Genomic DNA, 19214 nt, shown 5'->3' with positions numbered 1-19214 from the left:
ACGTGCAGTGCCTCAGTCATACTTTAAAGTGGTCCAGCCACTCATACATCTTTCGCTGAGTTATGGTGCTTGCTCCATACTGTGATAACAGCCGACAGTGGACGTCTGTCGGTTTGATCCCCTCTGACCACAGAAAGCGCACTACGGCACGCTGTTCCTCGATGGTGCATTCATAGGTGCGACACTTGACATAATGGGGCAGTGATGAATACTCCTACTTCCACGTCACTCCAAGTATACATGTGGTGACGTCAGACACACCCAGTCTTCGTTTATTCCTGTGAAAACACAAAATTATTGCCTTTAGTTTTTTATTTACCCTCGTATATTTTAGCATCTGTAAATTTTATCAACATCCTTGTTCCACTTTTGTACAAAGGAACTTGGAAAGTTTTTATGTACGCTGGTACACCACAATTTGGGCACTATTTCAAGCTCGACCAATATCCAAACGATACTCAAGCTCGTGCCAAGTGTTGACCAGCATTTGAGAAATTATTTGCCAAATCATGAACTTTCATCTTGTACGCAACATCTTGAATAAAGCTCCATGCAAAAAAGTCTATTGGTGTCAAATCTGGGGATCTCTGTGGTCACGCAGTTGGACCCCCTTTTCTGATCCAGCTTTCAAGAGACGTGTGGTGGGGCACCATCCTGATGAAATGTGAAATCTGGGATAGATGGTCTATCGACTGAGCTTCACTACGAGACAATATAAGGAGTTATTTTGGTATACCTCTAGCCTGGACACCCTGTACATAAATAACAAAAATGTTAAAAGTAGTGTTATCATTTCAGACTCAAGTTTCACTCCGGGATCAGCCCTGAGGAAGATAATGCAACTACGGTGTGATCCAAAGTATATAGTCATTGCTTTCCCATATCGAGATGTTGAAGAGCTGGGTGTCACAAGCATGACCCTGGAAGATCGTTCCTGCAAAGCACAACGCAACAAAACGCACTGGTACTTGAGAAGCCATATGACCTCCTGTGGAAGTACAAGCAATATTAATGGGAAGAAGACACTTGTCACTAATATTGTAAGTAAATTGATTCCTTGTTTTTCCTGGATTTATTCAGATTTATCAGATTCTATTGCACATTTATCTGCATGGTTTAACCTTTTGGTGCCCGATCATCTCGATCGAGATGGTTTGTCAAGGTCGTAGTTTTTACGTTATAACTTCGCTATTTTTGGCGAGACTTCAGATGTTTTTTTTTTTCATATTGTTGTTAACAGAAATGATCGTTGCACGTTTTTTTTCTTATCTTCTTTTCTTTCTTCATGAAAATGGCAGGGAAAAGGCAACTTCTTTTTTGCATCTTTTTTTCAAGGGAAAAATATTGCCGACAAAGGAAGGCTGGCTTTGTTGTTCTAAAGTAATGCGTTTCCCTCACCCCTGGAAACTGCATTCGAAGGAAGTTTGTTTATCGGTACCCGAGGTCAAAACGAATGTTTTTCGTGCGGGCACCGGGGGGGGGGGGGGGGGGGAGTGGGGTTGTTGAAACTGCATCATAAGAATGGAAGTTCGAGAAAAGCCTTTGTTCTTGAGCACAAGTGTTTCACAAGTGGCTACAAAGGTTACCCTGCATAAATTTTATATCGTCTGAATCTGTGATTCCTTCTGCATACATTGGTATATCATTCATCTCTCTAGGACAATTAGCCTCTGAGCTATAGTCATTTCAAGTAACCTTGCATTTAGCTGAAATCCGAAGCTTGAGGCAGTGGCATGCAGGCCTTTTGTTTCAGGGGTACAGCTTGCGTTACATTGGTCATATGATAATGATGCAAATATTTTTTTTGTTTCTTACATGCCAGCGATAATTTCTATGTGCGTGTTGACCTTTTCATGTCCTTTTTTTTGGGGCGGCGGGTATGGGACCTTATTTAAAAAAAAATGGGTGGCTTTCCCCCTTCCCTCCATATATATATATGCCGAATGTGTATAAATTTTATATCGTCTGAATCTGTGATTCATTCCGCGTACAACGGTATATCATTCATCTCTCTAGGGCAGGCATGTCAATCTCAAAATCTGAACTGGGCCAAATAGTCAGTAGTGTTAGATAGGGCGGGCCGCAAGGAAAAAATTAAATTATCTTTAATACTTTATTTTAAAGAATGACTAACATAACACTTAATAAAGTATATTGAACATTCATTGAAACTTGATCATTGCTTCTTGCCTGACAGCTGGCATCTTTTTTCTGCCACCAACTTATCAATATCAGGAGACATCTTATTTAAACCAGCTACATTCAGAACACAGCTAAGATGAACGTCTGATAATCTGGATCTCGTTGGTGACTTGTTTCCTTTCACGAGTGAGAAAAATTTTTCACACTGGTAAGTGCTACTGAACATGGAAATTATTTCACACGCAAATTTCCGGGTTTCTGCAAAACGTGCAGGCAAGTACTTGTAAAAGTCAGGGATACCCACTTCTCTGTTCTTTTGTTTCAAAGTTGAGTCACACTGAATTTCAATTACGTCCATCTGCAAATGTGTTGCCACTTTTTCTACGTCAGTCGTAAGCAGGGCTGAAAACAAGGAGATCTTGTCTTTGAAAGAACGAACATCGTGGAACTTTTTCCCGAATTAAGTATTCAAAAGCTGAATTTTTTCGGCGTACTTTTTGTACAAAACAGGGTCCTTTAAATTTTATCTGTATTTAGAACAATTTGGAAAGTGCGTCAAGTCTTCGTTTCTTAATTGTTTTTCCCAAAGCAATAACTTGACGCTCGAATATTTTGGCTTGATCATTCATGTTGGTGATTAACTGATCTTTTCCTTGCAGTTTTAAATTTAAATCTGACAAGTGTTTAGTTATATCAACAAGAAAGGAAAGATCTTGTAACCACGTTGGTTGCGAAAAAAGGCTGGTGTCTTGTTCTTTCATTTCTAAAAATTGGCATGTTTCACCTTTCAAGTTCCAGAATATTTCAAGAACCATAGAACACGATAGCCAGCGCACTTCTGTGCAATAGGGCACTCCAGAATATTCACTTTCTAAATCTGCTAAGAAAGTAGAACATTGGCGCTGGTTTAAGCCACGGGATCTTATGAAGTTGATAGCTTTTTTCACAGGCTTCATCACACTTTCCATGTTGATTACTTTTGAACACAAGACCTCTTGGTGAATGATGCAATGCACATGATGGAACATGTGTTTATCACGAAATTAGTTTTGCAGTTTTGTCACAAAACTGTAGCATCACAGCTACACAGGATAACTTTGACAGAGGTAAATCATACTTCCGCAAAAGTTCACGAACAGTAATAAATATATCTTCACCGGTAGTAGTGTCATGCCATGGTACAATGTCCAATAGCTCCTCGAAAATGTTGAACTCCTCATCACAAGCACAAAGAAACACAGGTAAGTGAGCTACACCACCGATGTCTGTACTCTCATCACAAGCGATGGAATAAGCAATGAAATTTGATACTTTTGTTTTAATTTGATCACTCAAATCACAGGCCAGTTCGGTTACTCTTTCAGCAACCATGTTGTGGGATAGTGAAATGCCTTGAAAAGCTTTTACACTTGCGACATTAACTATTTCAGCAGCTTTTACCAGGCACCGTTTAATAAACTCGCCTTCGGCAAAAGGTTTTGAGTGTTTAGCTATCAACTCGGACAATGCGTAGCTTGCGCGTACCGTAGCTTCGCTTTCTTGAGCTACTTTAGTAAACATACCTTGTTGATGTTTTCATCCTGCCTTCAACTCTCTCAGCTTGTCTTGCCTCATTAATCCGTCGTATTGGTTGTATGTAGCTCTGTGTTGCTCATAATGACGTTTGACATTATATAACTTCTGTACACTAATGGTTGATCTGCACACCAAGCAGGCAGACGACTTAGCCTTGGACTCGGAACAACTGGAAATCACTACATTCGTCAACCAGCCAAATAATGCAACACAACCACCTTTTTTAACCTACCGACGGGTATATCCTGTTCAAGAAAAAAACGTGTGACATTTCACATCGTGTTATATAATAACACAGATATTTTAGCAACTGCTACATCTGAAGGCTCTACTACTTAAAAACAGGTAATAGCAAAGGGGCCGCACAAAAATATATCGAGGGCCGCGTGTTTGACATGCCTGCTCTAGGACAATTAGCCTCTGAGCTATAGTCATTTCAATGTAACCCTGCATTTTGCTGAAATCCGAATCTTGAGACAGTGGCGCAAGCCTTTGTTTTGGGGATACAACTCACATTACATTGGTCATATGATAATGATGCAAAACATTTTTTTCTTTCTTACATGCCAGCGATAATTTCTATGTGCATGTTGATCTTTTCATGTCCTTTTTTTTAGGCTGGCGGGGGGGCCCAATTTTTTAAAAAAAATGATTTTTGAGGGGCCCCCTCCCCCTCCATATATACGCCGAATGTGCATAAATTTTATATCGTCTGAATCTGTGATTCATTCCGCATACAACGGTATATCATTCATCTCTCTAGGGCAATTAGCCTCTGAGCTACAGTCATTTCAAGGTAACTGCAATTTGATGCTTGAATCAGTGGCGCGCTGACCATTTGTTTTGGGGGTACAACTTGCGTTACATTGGTAATACGATAATAATGCAAATACTTTTGTGTTCCTTACATGTCAGCGATAATTTCCATGTGCATGTCGACACTGTCATGTACTTTTTCTTGAGGGGAGAGGGAAATCCCCATTAGTTCCGAAATTTTTTAATTTTGGGGGTTCTGTTGACAGTTCAGAACCACTGTTATTTTATTTTTACTATCACCGATTTGAAGATGGCAGGCATTTTCTTATCATGGCACGCGTCATTTTCTCCATTCGTAAGTATCAGCGGCAACTTTTTTTTCTCAGCTCTGGTAAGTCCTACGACAATGAAACAAAATCTGTGATGTTAAGCACATTATAGGCTACAATTATATTTGTGTGTAATTTTCTAAATATTATTCCTTCATAATAAATTTTAAGGTCAAAATTGTGTATTTTAATTGCTCAAAATGACATTGTTTTTGGGGCGAAGGCAGTTTGTTTGACACTGAATTTTTTTGTTCAAGTGCCTGTGTACCAATAGAGTATGTCAAAATTATTTGAAGCTTGAGACTTTAATTTTTTTTTCTACAGGGTCATAAACATATACTTTTTGTTAAAAAATTCCAAGTTCAGGGTTAAATATCTCTGGTGGGCAGTTGTTTAAAAATCTGAAATTTGTGCACAATACAGTACTCCATGAAAAGTAACTTCAGTAAAAATTTTGAGTTTGAGATTCAATTGGTTTAGGAGATACAAAACTCGTGAAAAATTCAATATTTTGCATTAAATATGGCATGCCTAATTTCATTTCTTATTAACATTTTGTGTTAAAATTCTGCAAAGTGTAATTTGGAATGTCAATCAACAACATTTTGGAATGTCAATCAACAACATTACAATCCTGAAATGGATCTACAATAAAGTATATATACGAGGGCATGTTGAAAAGTAAAGCTTCCTATGTTTTTATTTTCTTTGTTACCTTGTAAACGCATTTTGGATTTTGAGCAACCATACATTGCACTTATAAGACTTTCCTGCTTCTCCATTGAAGGTTTCAAACTTCTATCGCCAGGGGGTGCTGAACTATTGCAAGGAAAATGGCAGCATGTAACCATGCAATGTTGGTGAAGTGCCTGAAGTAGCGTGCAGTGATCGAGTTTATAACCGCAGAAAATGTGCTACAAATTGACATTCATCTGAGACTGAGGGAATTTATGGGGATGAATGTGTTAGACATCAGTACTGCGCGATCTTGAGTTTATCATGCTCTTAAAGAAAACCCACAGCTGAAAAAATCTCAGCTATGTGAGAGAATGGAGTGAAAGGCCACGAACTACAACTGATGGAGGTCATCGGAATCGTGTTCAGCTGGGGTTTTCTTTACAAACATGAACAGCCCAAGATCGCACAGTACTGATGTCTACACATTCATCCCCATAAAATGCCTTCAGTCTCAGATGAATGTCAATTTGTAGCACATTTTCTGCGGTTATAAACTCGATCACTGCACGCTACTTCAGGCACTTCACCAACATTGCATGGTTACATGCTGCCATTTTCCTTGCAATAGTTCAGCAACCCCTGGCGATAGAAGTTTGAAACCTTCAATGGAGAAGCAGGAAAGTATTATAAGTGCAATGTATGGTTGCTCAAAATCCAAAATGCGTTTACAAGGTAACAAAGAAAATAAAAACATAGGAAGCTTTACTTTTCAACATGCCCTCGTATATATACTTTATTGTAGATCCATTTCAGGATTGTAATGTTGTTGATTGACATTCCAAATTACAGTTTGCAGAATTTTAACACAAAATGTTAATAAGAAATGAAATTAGGCATGCCATATTTAATGCAAAATATTGAATTTTTCACAAGTTTTGTATCTCCTAAACCAATTGAATCTCAAACTCAAAATTTTTACTGAAGTTACTTATCATGGAGTACTGTATTGTGTACAAATTTCAGATTTTTAAACAACTGCCCACCAGAGATATTTAACCCTGAACTTGGAATTTTTTAACAAAAAGTATATGTTTATGACCCTGTAGAAAAAAAAATATTAAAGTCTCAAGCTTCAAATAATTTTGACATACTCTATTGGTACACAGGTACTTGCACAAAAAAATTCAAGTGTCAAACAAACTGCCTTCCCCCCAAAAACAATGTCATTTTGAGCGATTAAAATACACAATTTTGACCTTAAAATTTATTATGAAGGAATAATATTTAGAAAATTACACACAAATATAATTGTAGCCTATAATGTGCTTAACATCACAGATTTTGTTTCATTGTCGTAGGACTTACCAGAGCTGAGAAAAAAAAGTTGCCGCTGATACTTACGAATGGAGAAAATGACGCGTGCCATGATAAGAAAATGCCTGCCATCTTCAAATCGGTGATAGTAAAAATAAAATAACAGTGGTTCTGAACTGTCAACATATGAGGCTCACACCACACAAAAAATAAACTTTTTTAAAAATGGTCAAGCAACCATGTTGTATGACTTCATAAGGATTGACCCTATATCATTCATCTCTCTAGGGCAATTAGCCTCTGATCTACACTCATTTAATTGAAACTCTGCATTGTGCTCAAAATCGGCTCTGGCACCAAGTGGGTTGGTTACCTGTGAAAATGGCCATGGGCTCCAAAAGGTTAACCTGCGTTAACCTTTAGCAAACAGTAGCCTCTATGGATTTGAAGTTTCCGTGTGCAGAATTTTCAAATGTGCAGTCATGTATGGAAAAATCAACAGGAGAACTATTTTCTGTAGAATCTTTTTTTTTATTATTATTTTTTTATGTTTTATTGTTTTTTTGGGCCAATGACAAGCCTTTCAAGGAGGGGGAAAAATGTATACATCAAATGTTACATACCGTTAGTCCTCAAAGTAATCCCCTTCGGCATGCAGCACCTTTTGCCAACGTGCATTCAGCTGTGCAATGCCCAGTCTGTAAAACTTGGGGAGGGGGTCTTGGATGCAAAGAAGTCCATGAGTGCTTGTAGCAAGTCTCTCTCATTTGCAAAGAAATTGCCATGAAGGTGATTGTCCAGGGAATGAAAGAGGTGGTAATATGTTGGCACACAAGGTCTGGAGAGTATGGTGGATGGCACTCTTCCAGCCAAGTTGCTGTATGGTATCCCTGGCATTGTCATGAAGGAGCAGTACACCCTTGCAATTAACCAATGCAGGCTTCTCCTTCAGTGCCTGTTGCACATGTTCCAACTGTTGCAAGTAGAGGTTAAGCTATGGCCACTGTGAGTGCGCATTGTGCCTGAATTGGGCACACTCCCACTCCCACCCTGACCTCTTTACCGGCACGTGGCACACATATTTCCATTTCAGTGATCGATCACTTCTTCCCATGCGGCGTCAAAAACTGCAAGAACTTTTTTCATTACCTTGTACATTTTCTTTGCCCCGCCCCTCCAAAACAAGGCAAAATAAGATGAAGAAAATTCAAATTTTACACTTTGGCCACCACAATAAACTAAAGTGAATGAAAAATCTGATATGTAGCACTGTTACCTTCGTACAATTGTGCGAAGTCACATTGAATATCATTAACCCATCCGCTTACCTAGTCGTCAAATCGACGGCCTGACTGGACATTCGCTTCCCGTACCTAGTCGTCGAATCGACGGGTTCCCGATTTTCATCACATAGTTTCTTTTTCATTCAATAGATGGCAGAGGTTGTATGATCTTTCAAATCTATGACGTGTATGTTTGTGCTGCTAAGTTTTTCATACCATTTCAAGCGTCAGTAATTTCTCATATAAACAAACCTTCATTTGTTACGTCTTGCAAACATGTTGCATAAGAATGTTGTAGAAGATTCTGCAATTTAAAAGTTGCTTTTCGATAGCGATGAAGAGGAAAATGTGGATTTTTGAAGTGGAGATGAATACGGGGGTTCATTTTGTGTTAGTGAAATTGAAGAATGTAGTGAAAGTGAGGAAGAGGTGGCTGTGGCAGGAAAAATATAAAAGGTTGAGGAATGGAAATGGAATGCAAAGATGTGTGTGATCATATTTATTAGGTGAGTTTCTAATTATCTTTCAAGTAAACTGCATATGTGCATACTTATTACTATACTTCCACTTCAATATATAAAATTTTCACGTAAATTGCTTGGATAGTTTTCACAATATTTGACATCTTGTCTTGCTGTGCAGCCTTCACGAGAGATAGCCAAATTTAAATGGTATTTCATGGCAAGAAAAATGGCATTTACGAGGGGCGATCAGGTTGCTCTGACCCTAACATAGAAAGAGCGGCAATAGGGTTTCAATTTTATTTTTATTTTTCAACATACTCCCCTGCAACTCCAATGCACTTCTCCCATCGGTGCTCCAACGCGTGGATACCTTGCAAAAAAAAATCTTCCGACTGGTCCTCCAACCATGAGTCCACAGCCCTTATCACCTCAGAATCATCAGAAAATTTTTGCCCACGAATGTCATTCTTCAAATGTTTGAACAAATGGAAATCACTGGGGGCCAAATCTGGGGAATAGAGTGGGTGGGGCAGCAATTCGAACGATGCATCTGCGATAGCGGCCCTCGCAATGCGTGAGGTGTGGACAGGTGCATTGTCCTGGTGAAGGAGCACACCACGGGTCAACATCCCACGCCTCTTTTTCTTGATGGAATCACGTAATTTCTTGATTAGGTCACTGTAGTATGTGCCAGTGATGGTTTGGCCTCTTTGTAGATAGTCCACAAGAAGGACACCCTTGCAGTCCTAGAAAATTGAGGCCATCACCTTCTTGGCTGACGTTTGCACCTTGAACTTCTTCGTTGGTGGAGAATGTGGGTGTTTCCACTCCATGCTTTGTGATTTTGTTTCTGGGTCGAAGTGATGGACCCATGTTTCATCCATAGTTACAAATCGGGCAAGAAAATCGTCTATATCAGCACGAAACTTGTCAAGAAGTTCTTGACTGATGAGCACTCGGGTGCGCTTCTGATCTGGGGTGAGGTTTCGAGGGACCCATCTTGCAGCAATTTTTTTCATTTGCAATTCCTGGGTAATTATGTTTTGCACAGTGCCATATGACAGGCCACACATATCAGCAACATGACGGATAGTGACTCGACGATCCTTCAGCACGATATGTGGACTTTGTTAATGTTTTCGGTCGTCATGACAGTTTTTGGTGCTCCACCTGCATGTTCATCCTCACACGACTCTCTCCCACAATTAAACTCACGACACCATCTCTTCACCATATTGTATGAAGGAGCACTGTCCCCTAATGTATCCATCAAGTCCTCATGAATTTTGGATACCGTCCACTTCTTCTTCACAAAATATTTAATCACAGCTCTCACCTCAGTTTTCTCCATTCTGGCACATTGACACAACTTCACTCAGTTAAACCCCTGTAAAAAGAAAACTGTACGTTACTTAGACTTGCAATTCAGATTGAAAGCATATAAAGGATCACTAAACAATAACAAAATAAAAAATCAATCGTGACGTCATTCCTTCTATGTTAGGGTCGGAGCAACCTGATCGCCCCTCGTAAATGGTATGCGGATGGGTTAATAACTTACCAAGAACCAAGAAAAAATAATATATATACACAGTGAAACCCTGATTTACATTCCTGGATTTTACAATTTCTCGTATTATACATTCAGCCTTGATGGTCTCTACACAGCAAAATGGCATTTTACCGCATTTTAAGATTTTTCAGCTGTAGAAGGAAATCAGTGTAGCCATATTATACAGGGTGGCTCAATAAGTCACTTAACACCCTCACTACAAGGCCACTGCGGCATGGAATGTGAAAATGGCGATGACCAATCATTGCCTGGCCAAGGGGGAACCACATTGACGCCACCCACACGGTTGGCGGCCATCTTGATGTCCGCCATCTTGAATTCAACTTCAGAATTTTAAATGGGAAGGGGGTCGTGCGACATATCAAAATGGGCTAGAATTTCACGAGAAATGCAATGGTGAAGGTTTTTTCGACGTATCTTTAACCAGTAAAAAGTTATGACTGAATTCTTGTACCAATTTGCTCCTTTTCGAGGTGTTAGAAAAATGCCTTAAAATTTGTTTAGCGCATCGGTAATGCATCGAGATCAAAGTGACGTCTAGGGAGAGAAGTTCGCATGCCATTGCACATGATTTTAATCGGATACATCCGTGAAGAGCTGCGCATTATAAATGGTTGTCGCGAACAATTTACAGTGTGATGCTTCCATTGAATTAAAAGTCCTTCACAGTGACAAGGCTAATGTTTATGTTCAGAAGGAAGTTCAAAAACAGAATATGCGACCCTTGTCATCTGATAACTAACTTTGGACAAAAACAGGTTCATAACGTTCCCACAAGTGTTCTGGTGTTCTTCCCTATTGAAAAAACTGTAAAAAGTACCTTCTTCCATAAGCAAGGATGAAAAAACCTGTTTATTTAACAAATCCAAGTAGCCCTAAGCATTTAAGGTTCCGTTGATGGAAAATTGACTAACCAATCGTGTTCAACACAGCACGCCACACCATTAACTTACCAACACTAACCATTCAGCTTTGATCTGTCGAAAATGGGTTATCAGATAAAAAGCATCGAATATTCTTTTTATAAACTTCCTTCTGAACATAAACATTAGCCTTGTCACTGTGAAGGACTTTTAATTCAATGGAAGCATCACACTGTAAATTGTTTGCGACAACCATTCATAATGCGCAGCTCTTCATGGATGTATCCGATTAAAATCGTGTGCAATGGCATGCGAACGTCTCTCCCTAGACGTCACTTTGATCTCGATGCATTACCAATGCGCTAAACAAATTTTAAGGCATTTTTCTAACACCTCGAAAAGGAGCAAATTGGTACAAGAATTCAGTCATAACTTTTTACTGGTTAAAGATACGTCGAAAAAACCTTCACCATTGCATTTCTCGTGAAATTCTAGCCCATTTTGATATGTCACACGACCCCCTTCCCATTTAAAATGCTGAAGTTGAATTCAAAATGGCGGACATCAAGATGACCGCCGACCGTGTGGTCAATGTGGTTCCCCCTTGGCCAGGCAATGATTGGTCATCGCCATTTTCACATTCCATGCCGCGGGGGCCTTGTACTGAAGGGTGTTAAGTGACTTATTGAGCCACCCTGTAGAATACATTACTGGAAAACTGGTTCCAGCATCAACCCCATGGAAGCTGGATGCACAAAATTTGTTGAAATAAACAAAGAAGGACCACTGTTTGATACTATAGAACTTCTGTTTTGACATTTTGAACAGGGAAAAGTGTAGGTATGGTTTTACAAATTTGTAATTTCGGGAAATTGTAGAAATCAGACATCTCTCGCAAACCCTTAAGTTGGAAAGAAATCCTGTCTCGTAGTATGTACAATATACATGTACCTACATTATCTCATTTATGATCAAAACATATTGCCAAGAAAGGGTGCTTGGAAAGTAAAAAAAACAATCACATGCCACATTTTTCAGTTACATTGCACATTTTTTTTCTAAAAAGAACTTAATTTTTGAAAATGCATTTTATTAAAAATAGAAATCATATCCATTATATTTTGTGAATTGACTGGCATCGTACTGTCATATGTATACAAATGAACAAAAGAAGATGGAACTAAAGTACCATGCAAATTTTTGGAGAAATGACATGTTAATTGCTATTATGTCGAGTCAATGTTCCGATCGACTGTCCTGTTAAAAGCTGCTTCAGCATGCCAGAGAACTGCAAGTCATCTTACAGAATTTGCATGTTTAGTTCTCTGTGAGTGGATGTGGTGGCATTATGTTATGCAAACAGATCAGTTCAAGAAAATATTTTCTTTATGTGTTAAAGTTTCATCATTTCTTCCATAGTACAATATTTGGTTTATGGTGTAAATCGTGTAATTTTATCAGTTCGTATATGCCATCTTCCTCTCACATTTGCAGGTTCATATAAAATTAGGCCCAACTGAGAGTGATGATGAGGATTTCGAAGCATCTGGAGCATTTGATGATACTCTGGAGGATGACCATATCCGTGTGCAGTGCAACTACAGTCCTATCATGTGCGTCAATGTTCCTGGTGATCCATCTTGCGAAGAGGTGAGAAACTTTAAACTTTCTTTGGTTTCTAATAAGTGTATCCGAGTAAAGCGACCGTTTGGTGGTATAGTTCTCTCTGATCATGTCAATTAATAATATGTCAGGAATTGTTTGAGTTAGAAGTGAAAAGGATTGCAGAATGATTTAACAAGACCAAGAGTAGTTGTACTGAACCAACACCAAACTTTTTACAGAGAGTATGCGAAAGTTACAGTAAAAATTACTACAGATACTGTACTTTTTACAAATCCACAGTAGCATAATAAATTCATGCAGGATATAAATAATTTCCCAGTAATTTTCTGCTTTAGTAGAAAGAAATAGTTTCTTTATGCAAATTATATGATGCCAGAAATGTGACGTTAATAATTTTCTTTCAAATTCCTCCAGGATGCTGGCTGGACATTTGACCTACATTGTAGGTCATTCTCATTATGAATGTGCGAATTACTCACAATAGCAATATAACACGTTCAAAAAACACAAAAAATGGTACTTACGTTTTATGAGTATGTTATTTGCAAAACGACGTTTCGAGAATCTTCTGTTCTCTTCTTCAGGTCCAAAACTTTGACTACGAAAAACTTTCCATAGCCACGTCAAGATATTTTAAAAACCAGGAACAAGGGTGTGGATTTGATATGGGTTGGACAGGAATTCGAAAGCTGTACCTAAAATTGTTGTTGACTTCAAATTCTGTTACAAATTAACAGTCCCTGAAGTTAAAAAATCCTTTCTATCTAAAATATGTATTTCAACATTGAACAATTTAAAAAAGTTTAAAATCTGCCCGCCTCATTTCACTACCCGTAGTAAACCCAGTATATTTCCTCGCTGAATGTAGGTCATGTCTAGAAAATGATGTTTGGTAATCCTACACTTATATGAGCATTGTCTAATAACAGAGAGAAATTATTTTTAAAGCCACTGACTGTTCCTCGCCTCGAAAACCTGTTTTGTCACTCATCATAAGTCACAACCAAACATTCTGGGCTTCCCCCCCTCCCCATTCCATTTCAGTCACTGTGTGTGCTATCAAAACAAAACCAGGCAGGAAATTTATTTCTTCAACTTTTCAATCTATTATAGAGAAGACATAATATGCTGAAATAAAATACTTATCCGTGAAACAGGTTTTTATGATCTATAAATTTCATTGGTCACTTTCGCCATCCTTTCAGGAACTGTTAAACTACTGCTTGGTGAGCTACTGCCGTTTTTTTAGTTTTGGAGCATGCCACTAGGAGCATTGTTGCCTACTCGTCTGGAGCATCATCTGTTGTTCTCTGGTGACAGTTGCTGCAGTAAAGGCATGCAGGTTGCCTTTTAACTGTTAACGTTTAATTAATGTAGGAAGTTTGTAATGGCATGGGTTTCATTGATTTTTGTGCCAGGTGTGATGGTCAAAAGTGGCAGAAAATCATCGGTAAATAACAAGGATCAAATCAAATCATACTATCCTGATTTTATGGTTGCTGTATGTGATGTGTTTGGCAAGTATGGTGGTGGGCTGGGCTATATTCACATCTGTTAGGTGCTGCTGGATCTGCCAATGTAATTTGCCTTTGCACTCGCACTGCATCCTATACACCCAGGCCGCCAAGGGGGATGGGGGATAAATATAAAGTAATAGAACATCATAAAAACCAGTATCATAGTTAAGTGAATACTTCATTTCAGTAAATTTTTGGTACCATATCTTTCTTTCCTCGAAACATTGAATTGAGTTGAAGTTGATGTTTTAAATCCACTGTATGCACAGATAAGCTAATTGGGACTGGACCTACAGTTTAAAGTGGGATCCGGACCACTGTGCAATGTGCCTCCATCAGGTATCGAACCCGGGAACCCTTCATTACGAGGCAACGATGTTATCACTACACCATCGGGGAGGCCCTCTTTCCCTGAAACATGATTAAGAAGGTCTGTTTTGAAATACTAACTGTACTGTCCTTGTGTGGCTAACAGTGACAATATTTCTGGACATTTCGTATTTTAGGTTCACTATAACCAAAGCTGAGGGTTCTCTGTAAATAAAATTTATAATACATTGGGGAATTGTCATTAAGGTTTACTATAGCTGATTATGTAGTTTTTGTAAGCATATGGTTAACCTCTTCATATCAGTTGTTCTTTCTTTATTACCCTATATTTTTACTTGTAATCGTTATCATCTTCATTACTATTAATACTATGAAATATTTTGTAGGATGAGGATGGTGTTGTTGAAGAGGGAGATGTGTTGGAGATCTATCACATGGAATTGTATTACGACAAGGATCATAATCAGCAAGTGTCCTTCCAAGATGGCCAAACCGAAGTAGAATATGATGAATCTCTCTATGTTAAAGCATGGATTGATGGCCGTAAGTACATTTCTTCTAATTCTGATTAATTTATTTTCCTGCTCTTGAGGATGAGGCATATTAATTAGTACTGTATCTGCATTGGCTGACTGGTCTGAAAATTTTACCGATCTAGGTAGTTCTGTAAATAATCTGTAATTTTTGTGTAGAATTCTGCCATGTTGTTATTATTTTTGTGAATGAAAGGTGTAACTTGTATGCTTTGAGCCCGACCCTGTGGCCGAGTGGTTAGCACATCGCGCTGCGACGCCAAGGGTCCCGGGTTCGAATCCCGGTCGGGCTTGGTTGTTTGTGGATGTCCATTCATCAATTTCATCATTTCATCACTCATCCCCATCTTCGCAAATTAGCCAACAGGCACAAAACGCGAAGTAAAATAAGCTAAATCAATCAATTGTATGCTTTGGTTTTACTGCAGTCTTTTCCTCAGGTAAAATCTAGTATACTGTTATGTACTGTACATTCATGAAGATGTAAATAAATCATTAAGGATCATGATTTAATGTTTAATATCAGAATGTTAGAACGTTGCAAATCTCACTTTTGACAAAAAATGAAATGTGAAATAACACATTGTAATGTTAATTTTTCATGTTTCTGAAAGATGTGAGGTGCATTTTTATACCCTGTTTTGTCATTAAATGATACGAATTGAAGTGCAAAATGCGAAATAGAATTGATTGAGTTGGTGTTTTAAGTCCACTTTATGCACAGTAAGGCTAATTGGGACTGGACCTACAGTTTAAAGTGGGATCCGAACCACTATTTGCCTCCATCGGGTATCGAACCTAGGACCCCTTGATTACAAGGTGACGACGCTACCACTACGCCACCGGAAATATACTTTTAAACACTAAATTTAGAGTTTATTTACCGACGCAACACTTTCTAAAGTTTATTTGAGAAGCAAAAATGGACCCCTTTATACTGGAATAAACTTAATACTCTGGTAACTACATAAATGTGCTATTAGAAGGGATGTGTTTATTTTGTGTAATAAGTGCATTTTTTAAATCAAATTTACGATTATATTCAGAATTTTAAAACCAAAATGTAATTTTATGTACCACTTTTCATCCAATTTTTCTCCTGTATAACACCGAAATTTTATTTTTATTTCCCGCTTTTGAACCTGAAATTGACTGTTTTTTTACCAAAAATGTTGCTTCTTTATTTACCAAAAATATGTGCCTGTAAACATTGGTAAATTTTATGTCAGTGTCTTATTGGTATTGGCAAAAGTTTGATATTAGTCCAGCCCTACTTTTCTTGCTGCTAACTGTTTTATCTCCTTGTAAGAAACTAGATATGTAGGTTGATACAGGTGATGTGTACGTGAAATATAAAAAGAAAGAAAAGAATGTTAGAAGGGATAGAGATATATTCGTGGTAATTTCATAAAAAATATATATTTAAATTGCTAATACAGGGTAGGTAAAAATGATGGACCTGATTTCAGACATTTATTTTGTGATATATAATAAACAAATGTTATTGTGAGACATGTGCTAAGAAAGGTAAACTGTCAAAGTTTTTTTCAAACAAATCACAAGTGTTCTATGTTAGCACCTTGCATAACACGGCACACTTCAAGCCGATAGTCTTTCTCCTGCCAAACCTTGTGTAGCATGTCAATATCAGCAATGGCTGCTGTGATGCGGACACACAGGTCATCCAGTGTTATTGGAAGTGGTGGTACGTAAACATGATCCTTGACAAAACCCCACATGGGATCAAGTTGGGGGAACGAGGTGGCCAATGAAGGAGAGGTCGATCCTCCGGAGATGCACGGCCTATCCAACGTTGTTCCAATGCCCCATTGAGATGGTCCCGAACGCTGCCATGGTAATGCGCAGGGGCACCATCCAATTGGAGAATGAAATCTACGCTATCCTCTGCAAGCTGTGGAAGGAGCCATAGTTGCAGCATATCAAGGAAAACAAGTCCTGTCACAGTACGATCATGGAGGAAAAAGGGGCCCATAAATCTTTTCATGGGAAATGGCACAAAAGACATTCACTTTGGGAGAATCGCATTTGTGTTCCACAAATTCATGGGGGTTAGCAGTTCCCAAATCCTTACGTTGTGTCTATTCACTTTCCCTGAAAGGTGAAAAGTTGCTTCATCACTGTAAATTAACCTCTCCGAGAACCCATCGGTTTCCATTAATGCGAGGAAATCAGCACAGAAGGACGCACACAAAGAATAATCAGCATCTTTTAAGGCTTGAACTAGTTGCCTTAGGGTTTCATTTGTAAACGTTTCCCCAGAACCCGCCAGACAGTTTTCTGTGGAAGTTGTTGAAGTTCTCTCGCGGCCCGGTAGGTGGACTTCTGTGGACTCCGTGCGAAACATGTGCGCACTCTTTCCACTGTCTCTTCCCCAGTTGACGGATGGCCAGGCAATTTTCATTTACAGATGCAGCCCGAATCTCTGAAATGTTCATACCACTTAAGAATGGCCTTCCCCGTAGGTGGTTCTCTCCGATATTTGGTACTGAAATCCCGTTGCACACTAATCACAGACTTGTTCACATGATAATCTAGCACACAGAAAGATCTCTGTTCTCCAGTCAATGCCATTTTCCTGCTCGCTGCTGACTCCTAGCGGTAGAAAGTGGCAAGACTGCATGGAAACTAAACTTTGAAAGTTAAACTTTTGAAGCGCATGTCTCACAATAACATATGTTTATTAGATTTCACAGATAAATTTCTGTAATCAGGTCCATCATTTTGACTTACCCTGTATTAGTGCTTTGTATTCATGAGCATTGGTAACCAAATAATATAATGTGATTGTTATTTTTCTTCTAGCTAATAACATTCATGTTGTCACTGAGGAGTGTTGGATCTCAAACTCATCGGATCCTCACAACCCATTCCGTATTAATCTCATCAGCAGTTCTTGCCCAGCCGACTTCTCCGTTCAGGTCCAGATCTCGAAGGACAAAAGTACTCATGGTAGATTTAGTTTCCAAGTAAGTTCTTCACATACGTCGTTTTATATCTTACTGATAAGCTACATGAAAATTGTTGCTCATTAAGTGATGAAATTATGTAACAGATGAATTTCTTTTACACCAATTTGTAAGATACACTCTAATGCATCATGCTGAAATGAACATTTATTTTACACTATGTGGCCATTAATGATTGAAACCCTCCCCCTTCCACCTGGAAAATGAGTAGAATCATCCATACATCACTGATACGTATCAAAGGCTTGGCAACAGGAACCCAAGCATCAAGGACATATCATATTTCATCGTGTAATAGTTGCACCTTGTTTTTCAATTCAAAATTTGGTTTATAACCTTTCATTATATAAGACGTAAGCGAGTTACTAAAGATATATCCGCAAAACTTATTTGTAAATGTTCTATTAATTTCAATGGCTTTAAAGCATAGAGTTCCTAAGTGGATGGTGAATAGAACATTTACAAGTAAGTTTCGCGAATATATCTTTAGTAACTCGCTTACGTCTTATATTATCAACCACATTGTTTATTCCCCTCAACATGAAACCTTTCATTGTGTAATTGTTGCATCAGATAAGGCAAACCGCACACCAGATCCGACACAACACGATGAGACATGACATGATGCAATGCAACACAACAATACACAAAGTAACAAGATGAGGCAAGACGAGTCTTGTTGTGTTCTTCATACAAGAATGATAGGACAAAGTAAGTGTTGATTACTTTAATTGCAGCCATGGCAGTGTTTTATGATAACAACTTAACAAGTTACTACCAAAAATGAAGTTGGGAAGGGTGTAACACAACAGTGTGTGCGAGGTAACTGGGAAGGTGTGATCAGGTATATCCCTATAGGAACCAATTATTCCCAGCAACTAGTGATGTAATGTAATGAAGCTGAAAATTTACCAATGCTGATGTACTCACAGAACAGATTCCAATACATAAGATTATTCCACAGAAATGGAATGTTATTTTCAGCATGACAAAAATGAAAGTGTTATAAATAAACATTTCTAACTGCATATTTTATATATATATATATATAGACACACACACACACACACACGCACACGCACGCGCGCGCACAGAGAGAGACAGAGAGAGAGAGAGAGAGAGAGAGAGATATACATACGTATATATTCTCAGAGTTTTAACATGAGTACATAAGGAGTTTTTTTAAATGCAAAATGAATTCCTGTTCTTAATATTTCAAATTTAATGCTGGCAGATTCAACTTC

At 38.4% G+C, this 19214-nt stretch overlaps 1 protein-coding gene across 2 annotated transcripts in view; it reads left to right on the top strand.

Moving 5' to 3' along the window:
* Positions 1 to 19214, top strand: part of LOC145980000 (transforming growth factor beta receptor type 3-like) — an 88485-nt gene that overhangs the window by 54032 nt on the left and 15239 nt on the right. For both annotated transcript variants that reach the window (XM_083112946.1, XM_083112947.1), the window contains exons 11-14: positions 799 to 1040; positions 12472 to 12627; positions 14837 to 14993; positions 17807 to 17970. In XM_083112946.1, the coding sequence (XP_082969072.1) occupies positions 799 to 1040; positions 12472 to 12627; positions 14837 to 14993; positions 17807 to 17970 (719 nt within the window). The remainder of the gene's footprint in view (positions 1 to 798; positions 1041 to 12471; positions 12628 to 14836; positions 14994 to 17806; positions 17971 to 19214) is intronic.

The sequence above is a fragment of the Lepisma saccharinum genome, chromosome 27 (assembly GCF_977018435.1).
Source record: "Lepisma saccharinum chromosome 27, izLepSacc3.1, whole genome shotgun sequence".
NCBI lineage: Eukaryota > Metazoa > Arthropoda > Insecta > Zygentoma > Lepismatidae > Lepisma > Lepisma saccharinum.
The sequence above is the reverse complement of the archived record's forward strand: the minus strand, read 5'-3'. Positions and strand labels throughout refer to the sequence as shown.